We start from the raw sequence: 23,574 nt of genomic DNA on the forward strand, positions 1-23,574 counted from the left end.
TCAAAAGCGAGAAGGAGACTTCTAGTGCAGGAACAGAAAACAGACCGCATGTTATACCGACCAACGAAAGACTCACACCGTGAAAGACATGTGGTGTGAGTAATACCTGAGTCTGACTCATTGCTTTATCAAAACGTTAAGTACTGGCAATTCTTACCGCGCAATATTGCATCACTGAATCATTGTATATCCAATCTACGCATCTTTATGTCTACAAATCTCTTCAAAATATTTCTACAGATACGCATTAACGTCTACAGACATAGCGTCTACAGATCCACAATTTTGTAACTTAATAAATCACTTTTTGCGTTTTTAGAATATATTCTGCTTTCTTGAGAACGAGAATTATTTTATCCGTGAAGAAATCATTTCCTCTTTCTCTCATCTACATGTGAGGCATATGATTGCACATTATTACGTACTTACAGCTCCCTCGGTACGTCACATTTAGCACGAGCTCGACATCCTTATCAACTGCCACGTGCACGTGCAATTACGACGCCAAGAACGGCCTTTACTGCGTCGGAACTATTCGCGACGCAGTAAGCCGCGCTTACGCATTCGAATTAAAATTCAGCATGTCTAGTCATTTCATTGTATTCTAATTATCCGTAGAGTCGCTATCAAGTGCGCCGCGATCACCGAATTTTGTTCGGATCGGCACTTAACGGTGCGTTCAGCTGAGATATCTTTTGACTTTGCTCCTAGCAAAAAGGAATAGACCTTCACGGTGTTCGATTTTAACTGGATTTTGATATAAATTGGACTTTACACGTCTTGAGATAAAAAGAGTTTGCGTCAAATCTCTAATTTGAGATAACTCAAAAGTATGCTAAAAAGTGTAATCGGTATATGACATTTTTCTTACCATAAAAATAATATGGAAAAACGCAAACCGTGACTGTTTCTGCGTCGTTGGCGTCATCGCCAAATCGAAAGTATTACCTCGGTCTGCGTGTAACTCTTACATACAGTATCTACGCTTTTTGCCTCTTCGCTCAGAGATGTTGCTAAATCTGGTCTCGCTTAGCGTTTGTTTATAACGTCGTTTTCTCAGCGATCTCACTTCCTTAAGACAAATCTACAATGTGCTCTTTGTTTTCTATTTTTTATTTTTTACCGTTTGCTTTTTTCTCTTTATCGGTTTGCGACTGATTTATCGACGATTGCGTTTCTTGTCACGTATTCCTTGACTCTTTCGAAGTTAATTTTCAGTTCTGGCGACAGAAAAAAAAGAGTACGAAGAAACAAAATAAGTAAAAAGAAAACCAGAAAAAAGCAAAAAATGAAAAGTAAACAGCAAGAAACAGGAAGCACAGATGTAGGTTTTACAGTAAGGTGACTAACCGTTAAAAATTAAGAGAGACAGTCCCAAATTTTAACTCTTTGTCTTGACAACTTACGTGTCCCAAATTTTGTCACAATTTTAGGAATTGTTATTTTTTTAAGAAATAAAAATAAGTGTGAAATAAATTTTTAACTAATAAAAGTGAAAAATTTTATGATTTTATATTCCCAGATATTACTCATAAAATTAATTCAGTAGAATACAATTTTCAATAAAATGAAATTTGGAGTAATTTTTGTTGTGATCTCATGTGATATTATATATGTTATTATATAAATGTTATAAGTTATTTACAAATATATTAATACAATATTGTTCATGTGTTTCATTGTTAATTATAAAAACAAGTTCATCTATTTAAATTTAATTACGACAATTAATATTAAATTTTTTTAAATGTCTTTTCCTTCTTAAGGAAAAGATCCACAATTTGGTCATCTTATTTTGCAGAGGTGTCGTCGAACCTCACGCGATACACGCAAGCGATTACGAGAGTCACGTTATTTTCGGAAGTAACGATATTCTCGGATCGAGCTAGGTGTTTTCCACGAGTCTGTAATCTCTGTGCGAAACGCAACGGCGAGGGAGAAAGGAAGAGACAGAGAAAGGGGGAGAGAGAGAGAGAGAGAGAGAGAGAGAGAGAGAGAGAGAAAGAGAGAAGGCGAGTATTTCTGAGCGGATACAGGAAGTGTGGATATCGATCGCGTAGCAGAGGGTAAACAAACACGACACTGAGTCGCCGCTGGACGTGCTCGCTCGAAAGTCTCGTTTCGTTCGTATCTTCCATTCATCGCTCGTCTCGGAAATACGCTTTGTTGTCAGGCGACTGCGTGTGCGAGAAGAAGAGGAACGACGGCCGCGCATCCCGCTGAGGTCGCGCAAGCGCGACCGAAAGATCGAACAGCTGTAGCAGCACTGTCGAGTGTCGGCTCGAGTCGTGCGTTGCTACGCGCTACGGGACTTTAATATTAAGGAGAACGAGCGAAATAGCGATGCACTACATTGTTTTTCCGCTCGAATTCTATTCATGCTCGCAATCTTGCGCTACGAGCTCTCGCATTGAACGAAGCTTTGCCCTTACAAGCCATGAATGAGAACCGCGGAGAAGGGCAGAATATTTTTCAAAAATAGACGCTGGTGATCGAGGCAAGGCCTATTTTTGAATCTAACACATGCGAAAATCTATATATGTGACATGAAAAAAAAATTTATTAAATCTTAATATATATTTCTTTGAATTTACTTACGGTAAATATTTATTTGATAAAAGAAATGGTTAAAAGAGATGGTTAAATCAAATTAATAGTTTTTGTAACAAATAAACTTATATTTACATTTAGTAAATATTACTTTAATATAAACTATTATTCAAACCAATATTAATTAACATTTAATTGAAAAATTTGGTTTTTTTAGTGTATATATAACGTTTTTATACGCAATAGGTGTCTTTTTTCTGTATTAAACTGCATTAGAGTTTTCCTTAAGAATCAAAAATGTGTAGTTCAGCTGCGTAACAGATCTAATACTTTTCGAGAGTTAACTCTTTGTTTGAAAGGTCTGCATTTTTTACGGGATAGAAGATTATACATAGATTTGATCTATTGATTATACATAAAAGTAGTGTGCAAGTAGAGACGAAGACAAAGGATTTTATATTCTTGAATTTTAGTACCTATTGGGATTTAGATTTTACGACATCATAAATTTGATTGTTTATTATTTACAGTAGAGACTGAGAAAACGTACTTGGAGCTTTACAACTTTCGAAATGAAAGCTTACGATACACAAAACAACTTGCGTGGAATTGTGCGTTCCCAAATCACTTTAAATCTCTCTTTAACAGTAAGTCTTAAATATAAAAATTGTGCAAAAGCAATGTTATTTACTTAAGTTACATTACTCGATTACAAGGTAACAACTATGACGTGTATATAATTCCAAGACATTACTGTGGAGATAAACATATTTACTTTCTGAACCTGCTCTTTAATTAGCTAGCATCGGTGCACTAGGTCAGGTGTACATTATTCTCACAACGAGGGAACGGCGCATGCGCTCGATGACGTCACGAGCGTGATCGTTGATTTACAGGGACGACGTTTAACGTGGGTCGCACGCTGCATAAATTATCTAGGTGTACTCAGGTGTGCCTAATAACGGTTAAACTTAAGTAACGTATTCAACAGTTTCATTAGAGATACGTTTGATAACTATTATTATCGTATGATTAGAATCGAAGCAGGTTGATTCCGTTATGATAATATTTTCCACGTGATTATGACATTTGTAAAATTATTTTTAGAAATTTTGTAATAATTTAAATATCACAGATTCTATTCCAGTTTTTTATCAGAAATCCTAGTTTTTTCTCATCATAGAATTTTGTATCTTTTCTTGTCTTACATACAACCGATTGAGTTAAGAAAATAGATTATTAATGTTTTTGAGTCTATTTGTAATTAAGAGCCCTGACGAAAATGAGAAGTTTCATAAATGTTTGTTTAACGTTTACATGAACGTTCAGTTCAAGTGTTGAGTCTGCTGAACGCAGACATTTTATCAAAAAAAAGGTACAAAATTTTTCATCGGGAAGTCTCATCATGCCGCGCTTTTTATCCTATTCGATGTGATTTTAAATGCGAGAAATTGAATTTCATTGTGTCCCTCGGGTGGCACCCAGTTGGACACGGCTCAATTGGACACGAGCCACTCACAGCGCTTGAGACTACAAAGCTCCTAAGCACCGGTCGCTGTGATTGGTGGTGTCCAATCGAGCCGTGATCAATCGGGATCACCCCGTGTCCCTCTAGTGGCGATGTTGTGCACTGTTTGAAAATTGGATATGTCGAAGAATGTTTGCTAAACGGAGGAAAAACGCTTGTGTTATGGAGTTGAGGAAAACGTTTTTTGGGTATCTTTAAGCCGTTTGCATAAAAGCCTTACAAAATGTTTACTGAGATTCAATAATTCGACACATTGGAACAGCGTTTATCGAACGAAAGAAAAATGTTTATCTCACGGTACTGAGACAAGCGTTTGCTAAATGTTTGAAGTCTGATAGTGAACTCTCTGCACGAAGATGCATCAGCGTTTACTGAGCATCCTTTAAAAAGCGTTGCTTTAGCATTACAGAACTTTCATGAAACGATATATATCGTATTTTGTAAACGTTCTGAAAGTGTTTAAAACCCAATAATGGTGTTCTGTAAGCGTTCTTATAAAGTTTGAAAACGTATAGACCCTTAAAAAATCGTTATCGAACGGTTGTCAACATTTCATAAAGTTCCGTATTTTCGCCAGGGAGTATCAACAATTTCTTAGCATTATCAGTTGTCTGTTTTCGTTTTAAAAGTAGGACATTGCCACCAGATGACTTCGGCCAAATTTTGATTAATCGACGATAAATTTATCAAGCAGTACTTGCGATATTTTGTCAACGTGGGTAGAGGATAATTTATTTTCGCTTGAAAGACCGATTAACTTAAATTAAGAAGATAACGAATTATACCGTCAGAAGTTAATTTTGCTGCCAGCGATTTTGCCACTTAATTACTAGTACGTATTATGTAATTATTCGGAATGAATTTAAATCGGAATTATTTATTTCCTAGATTTCCATGAGGTCTATTTACGTTGCATGAAATCCCTAGAAGTTTTTGCACTTAAAAGGAGATAAATATATATTATAAGGAGATAAATAAATATATATTGTATTTTTTAAGGAAAATGGAATAATTCCGATCGGAATCCATTTCGAATACTTCCATAAGGCAGCAATTGCGTAAGCATAATAAATGGTTGCAGTTGTAAGAATATATTGACTAAGGTCGTCTTCACACTACAAGTTGCCGGTTATGGTTGCTGTTTGTCGGTTCTATTTTCATCAATCACGTTGCAGCTAACCTGCATTCGCTGCATCATGATTGGCTAAAATAGAACTGACAATCAGCAACTGTAACCGACAACCTGTAGTGTGATTACGGCCTAATGGAGCTCATTTTACAATTGCATAAGCTGTAAGTGGGTTGTAGTTGGATGTAGTCGAATGATGTAGTAGAATATGAGGAGAATATTCGACTGTGATGGATGAATTTTTACAACTACAAGCACTTGGAGTTGTATTTATGCAATCGTAGAATGAGCTTAATACACGTCGAAAATTCGAGCAAGCGAAGTATGCCGCTCGATCGGAGCCGGGAACTCGGGATCGACTTCCGTCAGTGGGCGCGCGACGGCAGCGCCGCTGGTTCACTTCCCCCACCATAGCCTCGGACGTTCTGTCCGCCGTGCTCGGCTGTGTCGGCTGTGATCGGAGGAGCGACAGTAAACAGCTGGCGACGCTTTGCGTCAGTACGATACGCAAAACGGGACTGTGCGGAGCAGGTCCGCCCGTCGTCCCCCCCCCTTTTCCCTTCCATCCAATTATATCCTGGCGAGATCCCCGACCGACACATTTCTCGGCCGCTGTCCAAGCCGAAGCCTTCGTCGAATTGCTCCGACGCAGAATAATCCCGACATCTCTCCGCACCGTTGATCATCGACGAGGAGACGACGGAAACGAGCGAGCGTCGTCGTCGTCGTGGAAAAGCAGCGGGGAAAGCGGAGTTTCTTTGTTCGGCGCGATCGCTCTGCGCATAGACTGACAGTGCGCACGGCGCAGCATTGTTTGTGTTGTGTCGCTCGCTCTCCCGTCGAATCGTCGATCCCTTTCACACGAAGACGGACCGGACTCTCGATGGCGTCGCGTCGCGTCCCGAATAAATCGAATAAATCATTGCGGGGATTACTCGTAGAGGGACACCTAACTGACGATCAACGCTGATGAACGACGGTGTCGCTCGAATCGAGAAGCGAGCGAACGAGAGAGCGACGGAGAGCGAGAGAGCGCGGCGGCGACGGACGCGGTGGCGTAACGCGGTGCGCGAGTGCTTTGTTTTGCCGAGCAGCTGATCCGACGCGACGGCGAGCTACGCTTTACGACGGTACGTGCGACACGCGCGTCGACCCTTTATCATCGGCGCGCATCCCCGACGTCGGGGATCCCCGGAAGAGCCCCGGGGATAAACGCGACCACCACCCTCGACGAGGCGTCCACCTTCGCCGGATCAACTTTCCAACGACGTTCCGTCGAAACGGTCGGGAATCGTAGCGGTGACGATTGGCTCCCGTTGTCGGCCAATCGATCGTCAACGACGCTTCGCTTCGCTTCGCTTCGCGTTGCCAGACGGATTTTCGTCAAGTCTGACGTAGTCCGACGTTCCGTGAGGGTGCCGTGAGAAACTAAATTCATCATTGATTTAGCGATCGGACGCTTTGCAGAAGGGAAGGGAATAGTGATGGTAAACGTGACGAAAGGATTCAAATTCCCGAGAATTCCGCACGGAAAATTCCTGCTAAACGGAGTGTGATAAAGTGCTTGTCTCGGCGCTGGTCAGACGCTGCTGGACACACTCGCTGGAAGACGTGAATTCGTGTGTCGAGAGATTGCTGTGCCTCACAGGGAGATTATGACATAAGGGCAACCGGTGTTACTCGTCGGATCCCCTACAGGCAGAAGCGGGAGTGTGAATTTTTTTTTTTTTTTAAGCGGGTGAACGCTCTCGATTGCGCGAGGAGCGAAAACGTGTTTGGTCCCCCGAGCGACTTTCTCCACGGTGTGTATCGCGGCGAAGAACAAAGGAAACGACTCCACTGGAAAACGACATCTGGGAAGACCCTGGTTGACGCGATTTGAGTTTCTCCTTCGACGATCGAAAACCGAAGAATCCCCGCCCCCACTTCGAAGCGATCCGGCTCTCGCGCGCGAGAGAGAGATATCTGGATGATACTCTGCAACGCGGCGCGATTCTCAGTGGCTTTGTCTCAAGATCGACGGCGAGGATCGCATTGATCGATGCGGCATAGTCTTGACGGGGCCGTCCTCGCGAACGATCGAGAACGTGGGGTACGGCCCCGATCGAGCTGACTAAGGGAACCGTCCAAACCGAGGGCCAATCCTGCTGCTAATAGGGCCCACGGTGGAGGAAGACGTTCGGTGACGGGGCTATTTTAGCAATTTCTACTCTTTTGTCGCTGTAAGGAGTCCATCCACGAGACGCAACATGCTGTACATCTTTCACGTTGACACCGGCACCACCATCACCTTCGACATCAAGCTGGCACTGCAAAGGTAACAAACGACCTATTCTCGAAATTATTATTTCCAATAGAATCTCACTTGGAGGAAATATGAGAAAATTGAGTCAGTCTTGAAAATGAGCGGCTCAATTTCCTGCAATCTTTAAAAATGAGATTTCACTTTTCAAAGTGAGATTCACTCTAAAGCCGGTATTCATAATCAATTCTTATATTTAAAGCTGTCTCAAGTATAATCTTAAGATATCGTGAATTAATCAGTGTGCTGTATTAGTATTTTAAGACACTTAAAATGATCTTAGAATTAAAACCGATTATGAATACCGGATTAAAAGTTTTAAAGAGTAATGTTCTTTCTAGTAAAAATAACAAAACAGTATTTTGCTCTTATTAAATGATCCGGAACTTCTTATAAAACGTTTTCTCGAATTGTGTAAGAAGCAAGAATTTCAGCTACATCGATACGTAGCGATAATAGTTGGTTATTATTTACATTAAAATTCTGATAATTCTCATTAGTCATAATTCAGTTGAATGCGCGTTCTGTTTTATTCTGATAAGTAAGATTAAACTGAGTTTTTAGCTACAGTTCGTACAAACTCGAAACTGCGTGCTTTAAACCCATTTTCTCAATTCAATTGCAACATAGCTGTACGTGACTGTATTTATAAAAATTGACCAATCACAGTCGAATACTCTCTTCATATTTAACTGTGGTTAATCAGTTCTTACAACTACAATATAGAATCTTGTTAAAGTTCACGACACATAGAAAAACTTAAAGAGATTGTAAGGCAAATGCAATATGTTAAGAATTACTTGAAAAAATTACAGATTATTCTAAATTGCATTTAAAAGTCATATAAAAAAATTAGAGACAGTTGACAGTTGATCTAGATCAAAAGTTATTTCAATAAAAAATAATATTTTTTAAATTTGTACTCTAATAAAAATATATGAAAATGTATTATAAAATAACGATAAAAATCTCAATTTTTTTATGTGAGTACTTTATGAATTCAAAAATATTTATGTAAAGTTACATTGAAATGTAGACATTAATTGTTCAGTAAATAAACAAAATATTTATTTGTTATAAACTAATTGATGAATCTCAATGAAATTTTGCATGTTATTTTTAGTACTTAAAATATGTATATAAAGAAATTTAGATTTTTGTTATTATTTTTCAAATGTTTGTTTATAACAATAAAACTAATATCAAATAAAATAAATTATCTATAAAAATGTATTGCTCAATAAAAACAGAATATTATGAACACAATTTTCACATGTATGTAGTTTGTTTAAAGCGTAAATATTAATATATGTATTTTATGCCCTTACGAATCTCCTTAAGATGTAAGATTTAAGCAGTGAGCGTAAGTCTGATCTACAATTGTGTAAACGTAATTGTAAGTGGTCGTAGTTGTACACCCAGAGAAAGATTTCTCCGATTTAAAGAAATATTTCTTTGCTATACGGTTAAAGGAAACATTTCTTTGATTTGAACGTCATTTCTTTGATTTAAACATTATTTTTTGAAATTAAATAAAAAAATTCATTTGATTTAAATTATGTTCAAATCAAAGAAACTTTTTCTTTAACCGTATAGCAAAGAAACATTTCTTTAAATCGAAGAAACTTTTCCCTGGGTGTAAAAATTCACCAATCACAGTCGGATATTCTCCTCATATTCAAGTGTGATGGGTCAATTTTTACAAATACAACTACGTTTATACGCAATTGTAGATTGGGCTTAAGACCATAACGTGAGCAGCATAGCGAATCCAGCATGTTAATTTCTCCTTACTGCTTAAGTCTTACGTCTTAAGTAATTTTATGTGCTCTTTATTCACATTAAAAATGAGATTTATAAACCTGTGTTGTTATGCGATAACTTTGTCACCAAAGTAAGCAGGCGATGACGTCAGTACAAAATATTCACATAACTTTATAGACTCAATATCACTTGAGTGAAAATGGAAAGCAACTATAATAACACAACGCGCGTTAATAATCACGCGGCATTTAGCGCCTCTCTAACAGGCCGCGAACCAACGCAGCCTCGCGCGAATCCAAGGATCCGTCGAAGGCTAACGAATTGCAAAAGTGTGCCGCCTCCGTGTAGCGGACGTAGGCGAGAGACATATAGCGAATTTGATTGGACGCTCTAGTGCATATTAAAACCGTTACACACTGATTCGCTTTGTATAAAAATAAAATGCAAATATTTCTACTGAAAAAAATACTAAATTTTAATAAATATTTATTTGAATATAATTTAAGTAAATATTTACTAAATATAAACATATATTTATTTGATACAAATTTATTTATTTGACTCTCAACTATCACTTTTTATTGAGTAAATATTTATATTTACTATAAGTAAATGTTCACTTAGTACTATTTCAAGAAATATATATTAAGATTCAGAAAATTTTTTGTCAGTGTATAAAATACACACATTTTACTTAATAAAATGTATTAAGGATTTTATGATTTAATTTGTTTTTATATTTATATTAAACACACATTTTTACATCAATCAGTGTACGACGGCTTTAATATGCAGTGCGCGTTCGAATTCGCTAGTAGATTGTCGTGTCGTTGTAGACGTGTCTCGGCGCAAGTTCGCGGATCGTGATCCGGAAGAACTCCGTCGTCGCTGTTCCCTTTAGGGGACCGAGTTTCTTCCGGATCATGGTCCGCGAACTTGCGCCGAAAATAATACACAACGAAATCGACGCGACGCGGCGCAACGCGACGCACGTGGGTGTGGATGGCTCGTGGCGCGCACGAGTTTGACCCGATGGCAAACTCGGCCAAGCTGACGACACGCGCGCATGATGCAAACGAGCGCTGCTCTTTCGATACTCTCCGATCGCTCCGTTCTTCGGATGGCTCATCTCTTCTCTCACTGGTTACTATTTAATAGCCAAGGGAAATTTCAGCGAAATACGTTTTTTACACAGGAATATTTCTTTTAAAGATGAAGGAACGATATATATCTGTAATCTGCAAAATTGCGCTTTTCCTTTAAATTGAAATATGTTTATTTTTGTTGTATAAATAAACTTAACTTGTGTGTGTGTGTTCATTATATTTATAATGTAAATTTAAAGACGTAACTGGCAAAATCGTTATCGACAATCACGGATGAATGTTTTAAAGATGAATGAACATCCTGCAATTTACAAAATTATGCTTTTCTTTAAATTGAAGTATGTATATTTTTGTTGTATAAATTAATTTTGTTTATTATTTAATTGTGCAAATGTAGCTGTTGAGATAATATTATTGGTAATCACGAATAAATCTTTTAAAGATGAAGGAACGATGTACCTGAAATCTGCAAAAAATTTGCGCTTTCTTTTAAATCGAAGTATATACGTTTTTGTTGTAAAAATCCATTCTGCTCATTATTTTGTAATGTAAATGTAGTTGTTAAGATAAGATCATCAGTAAAAAAAAGTGAATACCTTGTGAGATGTTTCATACTTTCTTGGTATACTTTCTGATATAAAATGTGAAATATGTATATATTGTAAAACGTTCTCTCTTTAATGACCTCGTCTTAATATTTATAATACGTAGAATGTCAAGAAAAATCGATTGATAGAAAAAAGCACTTAGCTATATTTAAAAGAAACGTGCAATTGCATATTGAAAATATATATATTATTCGTACGAAAAAAGTAATGTCATAGAAAGTTGGAGATCTCATTACATCCTTCCTTTTTGTTCCTCTCTCTTTTATTTTAATTATCAAGAGAAACATTTCCTGTTCAAATTGCTAGAATCAACATTCTGTATAACATTCTACATTTCATCGAATATAAATGTAACACAGGAACTTTCGTATTTGATGAATATTAAACCTCGGATAATATTTTCACGATAATTTAATATCAACTCGAAATATTCGTTATTAAGCAAATAAAATAAAAAAACGAATCTATAGGAATCAGCGCGGATCACAAAGCGCAATCAACTTTATAAAAAAAATTATCTTTAATTAACGACATATACATACATAGAGTCGTATATATCAGCTATTATACGTTTCGGCTCTCCTTTGACTCATTCTCAGCGAACGAATTTTAATAAATTAAAAAGAATAAACGATTTGTTATTAAAATAATAACACCTAGTTCCGGAGCACTTTGCATTATAAATTCAGCAAGAATCAAGATATTTGCAAGAGTAGAAGCAGCTGACATTTTAATCGAGCAAAGCTTCTCACCGTTAATTATAATATCGTTATTTTATGCAAATTGATACGGAAGGATGTGAAGAATTTTATATTAAGTGCATTATATATCATACGCAAAGAACTGTTTTGCATTTTTATTCTGTCGATAATTTTAAAGAAGCCTTTCAACGTGCTGGAACTAAAAAATTGAAGTTTCCTTTGTACGGCATACAATTATTTATATCGATACGTGAACGGTAACTAACTTGATGGCGATCACTCTTACGTTCAATTTTAAGAGAAGACAGGAAACTGTTGGTAAAAAGAAAGGCTTATTTATTACGATCGTTTATCTATCGTTGATGAAGATCAATGCTGAGCGGGGGAATTACAATTTCATACTCTTACGTTCAATTTTAAGAGAAGACAGGAAACTGTTGGTAAAAAGAAAGGCTTATCCCATTTATTACGATCGTTTATCTATCGTTGATGAAGATCAATGCTGAGCGGGGGAATTACAATTTCTACGCATCGGTTTACCGTATGATAAACGACTTTCAGTTGCGGATGGAGACATCGTATCGACGCGGTGAATGCATCGGCAGCTCGTTCCACGTCCCGTCGTGGAAAACTGCGCTTTCGCGAAACACGCTCGCACGTCTGACGCGGGCACTGAAAATATATCATTTGGCTCGCGGCGCGTTCTACATTGTGTCGAATCGCGTCGTCAAATAAGCTCGGCCAAGCTTTTAATGCGCAGCTTCTAAGGGAAGCGGCGGATTACAAGGCTCTCTTCATATTCGAGTGACGTGACGTCAGAGTGTCAATTGAGTAAAAAATTGTCAACGACGTTTGACGACGTACGAGGGCGATTGCGTAATCGGAGCACAATGCAACCTCATGTAATCTAAATTGCCGCGTCATAAATTTCATATTGTATTTTTTATCATAATAAACCGTACTTTTTTACGTTTCGTTTTGTAAAACCACGATTTTTCATCATGTGCCCTTAGCCTTACCATTTTCTTCATCACATTGGAACGCTCGTTTCTCGGGTAAATTTCACACGATGATTTCCCGGTTCTTTGCTACACATGATAGGTCATTCTTGTCTCGGTTAATCTTCATCACTTTAACAAATATACAAAAATTAAAATTATTAGGGTCTTCACGAATATAAGATTAACTTTAATGTCGGTTTAATTAAGAATTAGAAAAAGATAAAGATTAAGTTGAGATTAAAGTTAATCTTACAGTTGTGGAACTGAGTCCAAGTGATTCATACATATACTTTGACATCTTTAGAAAGTATTTATATGATTGTATATTTAAAAAACTGTGTGTAAATGTTATAACTAATTATTTAATGCGCCTGTGTAGTTTTTTGAAGAAAAAATGTTCAGGACACGAATGAATCCAATCGTGGGTACTAAGGATTGAGATAGTGGCGTAGAGACGGTCATCGGCCCCACTCGTCGCCAACAATTAACGATCTGTGTCAATTCGCGAGGACGCCCCCACTCCGATTTGTGTTTTTATTCTCTGTGTTTGTTTAGCAACGACAGTTTTTTAAGCGTGAATAACATTGAGCTTGAACAACATCGCAATTAAATACTGAACTAGGCAATTTCTAGCGTTAAGTAGCATCTGCAAAAACGACGGTCATTGTTCATATCTCGCTCGATTACCTTCGCTTTGTTTACGTTAGTCGATAAGAACTATCTGCGCATCGTGCGAATGAAAATCATGCGAGCCAACTTCGCATTCAACGTGAGTCGATGCAAAGCGTATTCGCGCTCTTGGTATTCTTCCCACGTAAACACATCTCGAAAATTCATGTAAAATACATGTGGCCCTCGCAATCATCATATACATGATGAAACATTGAAGTTTTGTCCATTTGAAATTATTTCGACGCACTTATACACGTACAACACATGATAATATTTATTCTCTATTTGACCCTGCGCATTATGGAAGAAATATTAGGAATAGATATTAAATAATATAGAAACAAAAAAGTTAAGAACAGAGATTAAATGTAACGTACAATGGATACAAATAAGGTATCACATTTATATCTTTTATATTTCATTTACATCCATTATTCGTTAAATTACGTTTCTATATTCATTTTCTGATTTTTTATTTCTAATATTTAATTTAATATTTAATTTAGTATTTATATTTAATTTAATACTTATATATTTATATTTAATTTAATATTTAATATTTAATATTTATATTTTATCTAATATTTAATATTTAATTTAATATTTATTTTTATTCTTAATATTTCTTCCGTTATGCACAGGGCTTTAGAATAATAATTAATAATACGTTTTGTCAGTTGACACTCGTTCGATCAATTAAAAGTGTCCCGTTGTCCTTTTCGGAAAGAATTTTTTCAAAAGTGATCTCGTTTCCAAGAAAGGTGACTTTGAAAGATGAAAGTCTAAAAATATCGCATTCCTTCGAGTTTGGACGATCTTCAACGAGTAATGCGCATCATCCAGGCTCGTTGCAAGAACGCCTATTAACACGCAAGTAATATATAACCGTTAATTTATTTTAAAAGGATTCCCTCTTTCTCCCTTTGTTTTCCTTTTCTCATCCTTTTTCATTTTCTCGTAAGGAGCTCCGCACAACAAAAGGAACAGATAACAGAGAATAAGAATTTCGACTTATCAGAAACTATGTATTCCACAATACATAATTTCTGATAGGTTGAAATTCTTATTCCCTGTTCCTTTTACCGTGCGGAGCCCCTAAAGCCGATATCTTGAAGAAATCGCGACGATGAGCGCCGTCGCGTGCACGAAATACGAGCCGAGCCGCGCCGTGCCGTGCCGTAACGTGACGTGCGTAACCATCGACGACACGCAGTCTCGAGACGCGGCGAGGCGCGGCGGGTGAACGGGCTCGTAGTCAGCTGGTAGCGCGTCGACCACGAGTGACTGGCGATAATTCCGCGCTCGGTACGTTTTCCCGTTGAAGACGCGCGAGGCGCTTTTGATCAATGCTGCGCCAGCATCTGATATCTCTTTAACTCCGACGTTTCTTCTCATCTTACTCTTTAAATCTTTATATCACTCGCCGCTCGACACTTCAGTTGATTCAATTTTCGCTGAGAAAACGAAAACTGCGCGAATTGCGTAACGAATGGCACATCGCGTCCCACCGGGAACGTCGATCTTTTTTTTTTCTTTTTTCTTTCATAGAGACGCTCCGCACGATTGAAGATCTCACGACAGTTACGTACCGGGTGAAAGGCGGTTAATTTGTCGTCGTGATTCACTCTGCGAATGAAATAATCGCGCGACAAATTTTTATTGATTAGTATTAAATGAGATAGAAAAATGGTCTATTTTACTTAATATTTAATTAATAAAATGTTTAAACAGAAATAAAAGAGAAAGCGGCCATTTTCGGTCTTGATGCTCACAAGGAAACCCAAGTGTTTCTCTTCAATTTTTATGACCTTTGAATATGTTGTTGTCTGAACAAAAATAAGGGACACGTATTTTTTAAAAGTGCTCAATCACGCTTTTGGAGATGCGACATTTCTTTGAAGAAAATTAGTTATTGTCTTTTGAAGCAAATATTGTCGAAACTATAAGAGATAGAAAAAAATGTTAGAAATAAAAAAAGTTGAATGGTTTTAAGAGTACTTAATAATTATAATTAAAAAAAAACTTTTAATTTTTATATTTGATAAATAAAAATTTTTTTATTAAAAATTTTTTTAATTGCTACTATAAAGTATTTTTCAAATCATTTAACTTTTATTGTGAAAACATTTTTTTCTATCTTTCACAGTTTCGACGATATTCGCTTTGAAAGAAAAAAAAAAACGATTTTGTTTAAATGTATTACACTCAAGGTTGGATCCCTTAAAAGTATGTGTCTCTTATTTTTGTCTAGAAAACAAATTTAAAGCTTATCAAAATCAAAGGCGGACACTTCCATGAATTTCCTTGTTAATATTCATATATGTGAATTGATATACAAATACAATTATTATTTCTATACGCCGACTCGATTTGTCGAATTCGAAACCCAATCGTAAACTGAAATAATGGTGTCACAATTAAATTAATTGATCGTCGATTTCAGTTTATGATTGTGTTTCAAATCCGAAAAATCGAATTGGCACACAGTCTGTAACAATCGATAATTGCATTCGTATATTCACATTTTATTAATGTTAGTGTAACTGCGAACATTCTCTCATACCTAATTAATACGTCGCGCATTTCCTCGCCTCTCTTCACTACTCACAAAAAGTAGCATCCTTAACCGTTAGTTAATCTTGCACAGAGTGTTAACAATCCCCAACGTATCGCTCCGATTCCTTTTAAACGTCCTTTAAAGACCGTTGTATTCCGAACAAGTCGCGTCTTCAAGCCTTTCTTAAAACGTCATAAAATAAGAAGGCGTATCGATCACGATATGTGAGAAGCATTCGCAATAAACGATCGAAGCGAAAAAGAATTGCGATAGTTAAACGTTGAAAATAAAAAATTATCACGCTAGATAAAACTTATAAGAGTAACATTACGCGCTATTACGCAATGCTCCGCACGCTATATATAATTATGTCAGTTTTTATCTTCCTTTTTTTTCCTTTGTTTTTTTCTTTCTTTATTCGCCTCTCGATGTTTTTTGCATCACAATGCACTCGAGCAATACGTGATTGACAAAGTGCTGGCAGTTTAATTATTACGCATGCAAATTTTCGAGGCACACGTACCGCCACTGTACTTGAACCAGGTACGTCCATCTGTTTCAAGAATTAATAGCAATCCTTCATCACGTAACGTCAGATAACAAGTGAGATCCCGCGATTGTCCTTACGCGAGTGCATCTATCTCGTGTGGCATTATTACGGCAATCACCGCTCTATCGTATTAAAGCCCTCACAATACACGCCCAATCGTCTTTTTACTCTCATTATTTCTTCGTTATTGCATTGCATCCGGCAATGGAAACGCACCATCCGGTAATTACGATCGCAGTACGAGTTCTTTACGGAAATTAGGTCGTAATCAGCCTAACCGTCTTTGAATCGAGTAGTGCTTCTTTCTTGCCTAAAGGCGTGATATCGCCCTTGATTTATTGAAGCGGAAAAGACTTTCCCGGTTTCAACGTGGAGGATTGAGAAGAGATATTTTTCATGTTTTTATTTATTTATCGACACCGGGAAAAGGCGTTTCATGTTTAATATTACTTAACTGTACAAATACCATTTCGTCCATCTATATCTATATATGTATTCTGAATATTATTTTTATCTGATTTTGTAATTTACTATTTGTGTATCTTAATATTTTTCTTAATAACTATCTCTTATCTTAATATTTTTTTTTATACGTACAATACATTAAAAAATTTAAAAGTTTTAGTATCTATTTTGCATTCTTTTTTCACATTATCATAATTGTCGTGGATAATGGAAGTGTTTAAGTATCGATAATTGTTTGTTATTTTAAAAACAAAGGGGGGATAAACTTCCAGGAAATGTTCGAAGAAAAATTTACGCGAACGAAGGATCTTTGTTCTATAATATCCAAGTGTAAACTTGATTCAGCGATCGCTCATGCGTAATTGGCTTTTCTGTGCAGTGTCAGCCAGCTGATGGAGGCGATCGAGAGGGAATGCGGTGTGGTAGCGGCGCATCAGGTGCTGCTTATGAGCGGAGGCGAATGCTTGGAACCAAATGCACGTGTGTGTTCCTACTCGGCTGGAACCGACACAAATCCGATCTATCTGTTCAGCAAGGCCGCCATTGAAAGCAGCCTCCCGCCCACGCCGAGTATAGATTACGGTTCCGGTGAGTAGCTTCTTTTTCTTCATCCTCTTATCATATGAAATGTAGACGATAATTTGCTAAACGCCAACTTGTGCAATTACGGAATTAATATGGATTATATTAATCGGAAGATATTTTATTACAGCGGAATTTACCTTACTTATGGGAACAAAATTATTAGAATTACAATTTCTCGGTTTTATAAGCGTGCCGGAAGAAACGTATCGTTACTGATGACGTGTAAACGATCGCATGTTTTGTACATCAATCGATGTCTATTATAATAACTTGCACATGTGGCAATATTTATATACGAGCTGTTTTCTCGGTACGAACCGGTTCTTTCCATATAAAGGTGATAATTCGTTCGCAATATGCGATAACGTATCATTAGATTCTCACGGTTTAATTCGGTCAGCACTGCGAACATGGATGATTAATTTGATCAACGAGGACGAAAATTTCCATCACATCGCGCGATTCATCTCTAGGAGAGTCGTGTTGAAAGGACGGCATCGGTGTAAGATCCTTATCGCTGATTTTCTCGTAGAAAAAAAAGTGGTATCAGCGTTGAAATATTTGTGGTTATCGAGGTTTATATCCAAGAATATTAATATTTAATATACGTCATGTATTTTTTTTATTTTGATATCGCGATGGAGAAAATTTAATTACATGAAACTTTTTATGTCATTTACACACACATGCATACATGAAATATGAAAATCATTTTTATACTTTTTTTACATATTTCTTTATGTAAATCGTTGAAGTGTTTCTCTCCTCTTCTCGATCAATAATAAATGCAATGTGATAATTCAACAATACATATAACGCAATATAAAAATTTATCAGTACACTATAAAAGAAAACACGCGATGTGCTCTTTCTATATAGATAGAAACGTGCTTCTGGTCTCAGATCTCATCCCGTTATCCTTAATTCCCGAGAGTTTAGTTAGGCTCGGTCAGTTGCGCGATGTCCCATTTTATATTTTCTTTTAGTCACTCTCTTGTTTGTTTTGTCCCGTTAGAGTGCCGCGTGTCCGCGACTCGCTTCATTACCACGCTCGTTCTCTCTTTCTCCCTGATCGTATGATCGTATGATCGAGGTGCGAGCTATGATTTAGCAGTACGCATACTTTTTGCGGTTAGTCGTACTTCTAGACCATTCGTGATTCGACCGCAAATCACGCCCCTCGCAATACGCACCATCGACGCGAGCTATCTAGCGATTTAAGTACTTTTAGATCAACAACTTTTTCCAAGAACAAGAATTTAAACCAGCAGAACTTTCGTATAAATTATACATTTTAAAAAGTCTGGTAATAGCTACTGAATGTTGAGTGAAACAATTTCAATTAAATGTTCAGTTAATATACATATAACCGCAAAAATAATTTTCCTTTTCTAAATATTTACAAACGATTGGTTATATTATTTTGTTTGGTAATATTAACCAAGTATTTAAAAAAGGAAAATTATTTTTATTTATATTTAGAAAAAGAAAATTATATCGATTGAATTTACTTTACTTAAGATATAGTAATTATTAGACTCTTTTTTTTTTTAGTGTACTGATAAATTTTTATTGCGTTATATGTATTGTTGAATTATTACATTACATTTATAATTATTGATCGAGAAGAGGAGAGAAAACACTTCAACAATTTTAGAAATATCTAAAAAAAGTATAAAAATGATTTTCATATTTCATGTATGCATGTAAATAACATAAAAAGTCTCGTGTAATTAAATTTTTATAGTTGTTAATATTTAACGTAAGTCAAGATCGTAATATACATGACTCGCTCTGCATAATAGCATAAAAATCGTTACATGCGACTGCTACAAATGCAACTTACTAATAAATGTATATTTTGCTGATTACAATTATTTTTGTGTTTTCCTCGGTTAATCCGTGTTCCTCTTTTCTAACGATCGCAGCTGCAATAATCATGCAAAAGGTGCTAGATTTATTCCAGTTAATTGCACCTTCGTGTATACCGATATTTTTCCGTGTTAACATGTCACGTCCAGCACGACGATCCAGCGCGAGTATAAGATAATGGGAGGTATGGGAAGGACTTGTATTCTGGGACCCCGTTAGACTGCTAATTGGCATTAGAATGTAGAACGACAACGAGTGTATTATTCATCCGATAGAATCTCCATGTCGCGTCGTCGTGAAAACTCCGCCGGGTCATAGACGTCGCCGCCATGGGACTTTGATCCGCCGCGTTGTTAACGAAGCTTGCGATCAACCGTTCGACCTGATTTTGTTATCCACGGGATAACCATCTGATTCTCTATCCGTGCGCGCGCACACGCGCGCACATCTCACGCGACGTGACATCGAGAGCGTCAAGTTCCCGTTGCATAGAACGAGATGCGAAACTAGGCCGCTCAGCACGCGGCGTGACGCTTTTCCGCGGAGTCGCAAAAATAGTCAATCAGTGATGCTTCCCGAAGTCGCGACGAGCACCCGAGGCAGTATTAATTCAGTCGATCATGGAGACTTTTTCCCTGCGATATAGTAGAGTGCGCTCGTCTTTCTCTAAAGAGCTGTAAGACATTCGTTGAATTATGGCGGACGTACTTCTACGGTCGATTGAATTACGACGCGTACAGGCAAAGGTAACTCGAGAAGTGGACATTTACGAGTCTACAAGATTTACAGAACCCAGTGAATGGAAGATCCGAATTTCTATCACTGCAGCTTTAGTCTATCAACGTTACGAACCTCTTGAATGAATTAAATAATAGTACCTAGGTCATTATATTCGCTTCTACACTAAAAGAATATTGATATCGTGGGTCGTTAAAAATTGATCGAAAAGTATTACATTTTGAGATGCTCAACTTTGATCGGGATTAAATTAAGCTCAGGATTATCGGCCCTTTTAAATGACGACATTGAATCGCTCGGTTGTTTCGGAACGTCGCGAATAGAACTGTTTATCGGGAATCGAAGACAACGACATGACGTTGGAATTGTCAGCTGATTAGGGATGCCAAAGAGGATGTCTTCATTGATCGCGAAGAATGCTAAACGTGACGAAAGTATTGATGCAGACTATTTAACGCTGGGCATACCGGCTATTTCTTCAATGATGAGTAATCGATTTTCGGTTGAAACAAAGAAGATTTTAATACTTTGTTTGCTCTCGTACTTTTAGCATTGTACGATCGTCCAACACGGATATATCTAAAGAGCCTCTCTTACTCGTACATCAATTCACGGCGTTAAGTAGTCCGAGTAATGATTTTTTTTCCTTGCCATTAAATCCAATTGGTTCCGATTCTGCAGTCAGTTGAATCTCGTTCGCGCAGATGAGATGCGAGCGAAATTGCATTTGCCTCGAGACGTATCTTTAGCATTCCGCGATATTTTCGCGAGGCTGTTACTATCTCACTTTCGAGTTGCGATCTTCGATTTACCACGAGGTTGACCTTGATCAAAGTTTTATCGCAAACAAACCAATACAAATCTTCTTCGCATTATCAATTATTTCTGAGTTGGAAAAATATTTTCATAAAGTTGCAAAATCGAACAGTATCAGACTGAATTAAGAAAAGTAGTAAGAAACAGATGGTGATCAATAATATCAGATGTATAATGGGTATATATAGATTGCGCATTTTCCGATTTTAGCATCTGTGCTTCTTTAGAAAGAATTGAATCATTTTAGCAGTGTTTTTATTCAACTCTATCTCCCTTTATCTTGATATTTTAAAGAAAAAAAGCGATATGATTCAAGCTACTTCATTCTTTCTAAATCGATAGTCTTTATAGGAATGCTCAATCTATTCTTATTACATCTATGGAAAATATTTACGTTGAATTATAAGATATTTATAATCATGGATTTTTTCAATAGTAACGATATAATCGATACGTTCGGTGTATCTCGCGTCTATGTCTTGTGAGTTTATGTCGTCGCACGTTACAAGCCTTATTGAAACACTTATTTTCCTGGTATCCATAAATATATTCCTAAAGATACACGTATTGTAATTATCCCGTGACGCGGTAAGTTTTTCTCTTTTAATAACCATGCGACATATGTAGTATCGTTTGCGATACGTAATATCCCGGCACTGCAAAAAAGTTTAGACCTACTATCGCGTTGCAAGGAGATACATTTGCATCGAACCGATGCGAAAACAGTAACACTCGGCGATAGCATTCAGAGTCGACGATCTGGTGCAAATCACGCAATACAGCTTGAGATAAAATGGATTGATCAATGATTAATGTAGAGTAAAAGAAAAATGTTAACCGCTGGGAACGTGGTGCTACGTGCATCGGTAATAACACGCTGACAGAAAGTTTCGCAACGCTGCACAAAACTTGGTAATAGCATTCGAAAGTAAGCGAATTTCCCATGTGAATATCGACGACGTAGTCGTACTTTATCTTCATTTTTTATATTTCGGAAAGAGAACAATTCGCAGTCAGTTTACAAAATTTACTTCGACGTTAGATCTCCGGCCCCGAGACCGAAGTTAAACCCGTACAGAGAACAGTTGCTCCGAGTCACCGTGACCCAAGCTATTACGTTTTCACCCTGCATACGCGCGTGTGCCAAGTGCATGTGCATATAAAGTCGATACCGTAGCTAGGGGTTCGTTAGGTTACCACACGGGGCGATTTTTCATTCCCGGCTTCCAGGGAAACGTTCTAAACGGCTAGCGGGACAAAGAAATATACCGGAATATATTATTTATCTCCTTTTACCCTCTGATGTTTTCGAAATTGTAATATACTGTACACAGAAAGAGCAATTTTGCTGAAGAATCTAAATATAGATCTGAAAAGAATTTTGTCGAACCGTTAAAATAATTTTGTAGTAATTCTTATCGTGAATTTCAAGCACGATAAGAAATGCTGTAAAAAGTTTTGACATTCAGTCTTTAAACGTTCTACATAATAATTTCTATTCCAACAAAATTATTTCAGATCTGTTTCTAACTAAATTTTTAGATTTTTTAGCAAAATTGTTTTTTCCGTGCAGTAATTGAAAAATTATTTTTATAATCATTCCACAGCTATGCCTTATATTATCAAGAAATGTTTGAAAAAATTTCATTTTTGCTGTTTTTGATTTAACGATACAGAAACTTTGAGTTTTTCTCACGGTAATTACATCTTGTTATCTCCTGTTTTAAGTAAGATGTAAAATTACAGTTTATAAAAATTAATAGAGAATTGACTTATAACATTCTACAATACATGCGAGAAAGTTAACTTCCATAAAGAATGCAATTATGTGTTATTTCATACATATATACATTCATGTTAAATTAATAATGACACAATAATCAGCAAAACTTAAATAGATATCGTTAATATTGTAAAGAAATCGCGTGCCGACTTAAGGGCAAAATTGCTAAAGTAATGTTCGGGAATTGGTCGAAGCAATAAAGCACGAAAACACGTCAGGAAACGTTCTCGCGTTGGTCTGACTTGGTCGAGAGGCGGTCGATGGAAACCTCCGACGTAGCGAGACCTCGGACAGAACCGCGGAAAGCAATAATACAGCATGCACGCGTACGAACTCGGTCGTATGTACATACACAGAGATTACCGTAATCGCGTACATTGTTGCAACGAGTACAGCTCGACGATATCTCATATGTGTGTATGCTCGTGCGCATAAAATATATCACGTTGCGTAAAATATATTATATTATGCTGCATAAAATATATTACGTTGCATCCTATCGAGGCTGCCGTACAGAGTGATCGAAAAAAGGGACGGAAGAATTTAGAACCGTATATAAGCAGATAACTCTGCCCTAGTTTCTAAAGTAGACGTTCAGTGTACCGATAACGCTGGAACGTTAAAAACATTAGAATGTGTCGGCGAGACATATATGCGTCATAATACGATATATTTTCGGTTTCGTAAATGAAAACAGTAAAATAAGTCCATATCTTAAGGAGTTTGTCCACTAATTTATACACAAAAAGATATCATTTTACTGTCAAGAAAAGTGATTTATTGAGTTTACCTTTTTCTTTTAAATAAGTTATCTTTAACAGAGAATATTTTCCTGATAATAGTCTTA

At 36.9% G+C, this 23,574-nt stretch overlaps 2 protein-coding genes across 3 annotated transcripts in view; one reads left to right on the plus strand and one right to left on the minus strand.

Moving 5' to 3' along the window:
• Window positions 1-508, minus strand: part of LOC108768822 (cytochrome b5) — a 60,818-nt gene extending 60,310 nt beyond the window's left edge. The window contains exon 1 of the mRNA XM_018519435.1: window positions 430-508. The gene's annotated coding sequence lies outside the window, so the exon portion shown is untranslated. The remainder of the gene's footprint in view (window positions 1-429) is intronic.
• A 5,021-nt stretch (window positions 509-5,529) lies between these two features.
• The window catches only part of Atg17 (autophagy-related 17), a 32,453-nt gene continuing 14,408 nt past the window's right edge, over window positions 5,530-23,574 (plus strand). The window contains exons 1-2 of one of the 2 annotated variants that reach the window (XM_018519512.1): window positions 5,530-7,524; window positions 17,313-17,521. In XM_018519512.1, coding sequence (XP_018375014.1) covers window positions 7,457-7,524; window positions 17,313-17,521 — 277 coding nt within the window. In that variant the 5' untranslated portion in view covers window positions 5,530-7,456. The remainder of the gene's footprint in view (window positions 7,525-17,312; window positions 17,522-23,574) is intronic. The other variant, XM_018519513.1, reaches the window with a different exon arrangement.

This window comes from Trachymyrmex cornetzi, unplaced genomic scaffold (assembly GCF_001594075.2).
Source record: "Trachymyrmex cornetzi isolate Tcor2-1 unplaced genomic scaffold, Tcor1.1 scaffold83, whole genome shotgun sequence".
NCBI classification, from domain to species: Eukaryota; Metazoa; Arthropoda; class Insecta; order Hymenoptera; family Formicidae; genus Trachymyrmex; species Trachymyrmex cornetzi.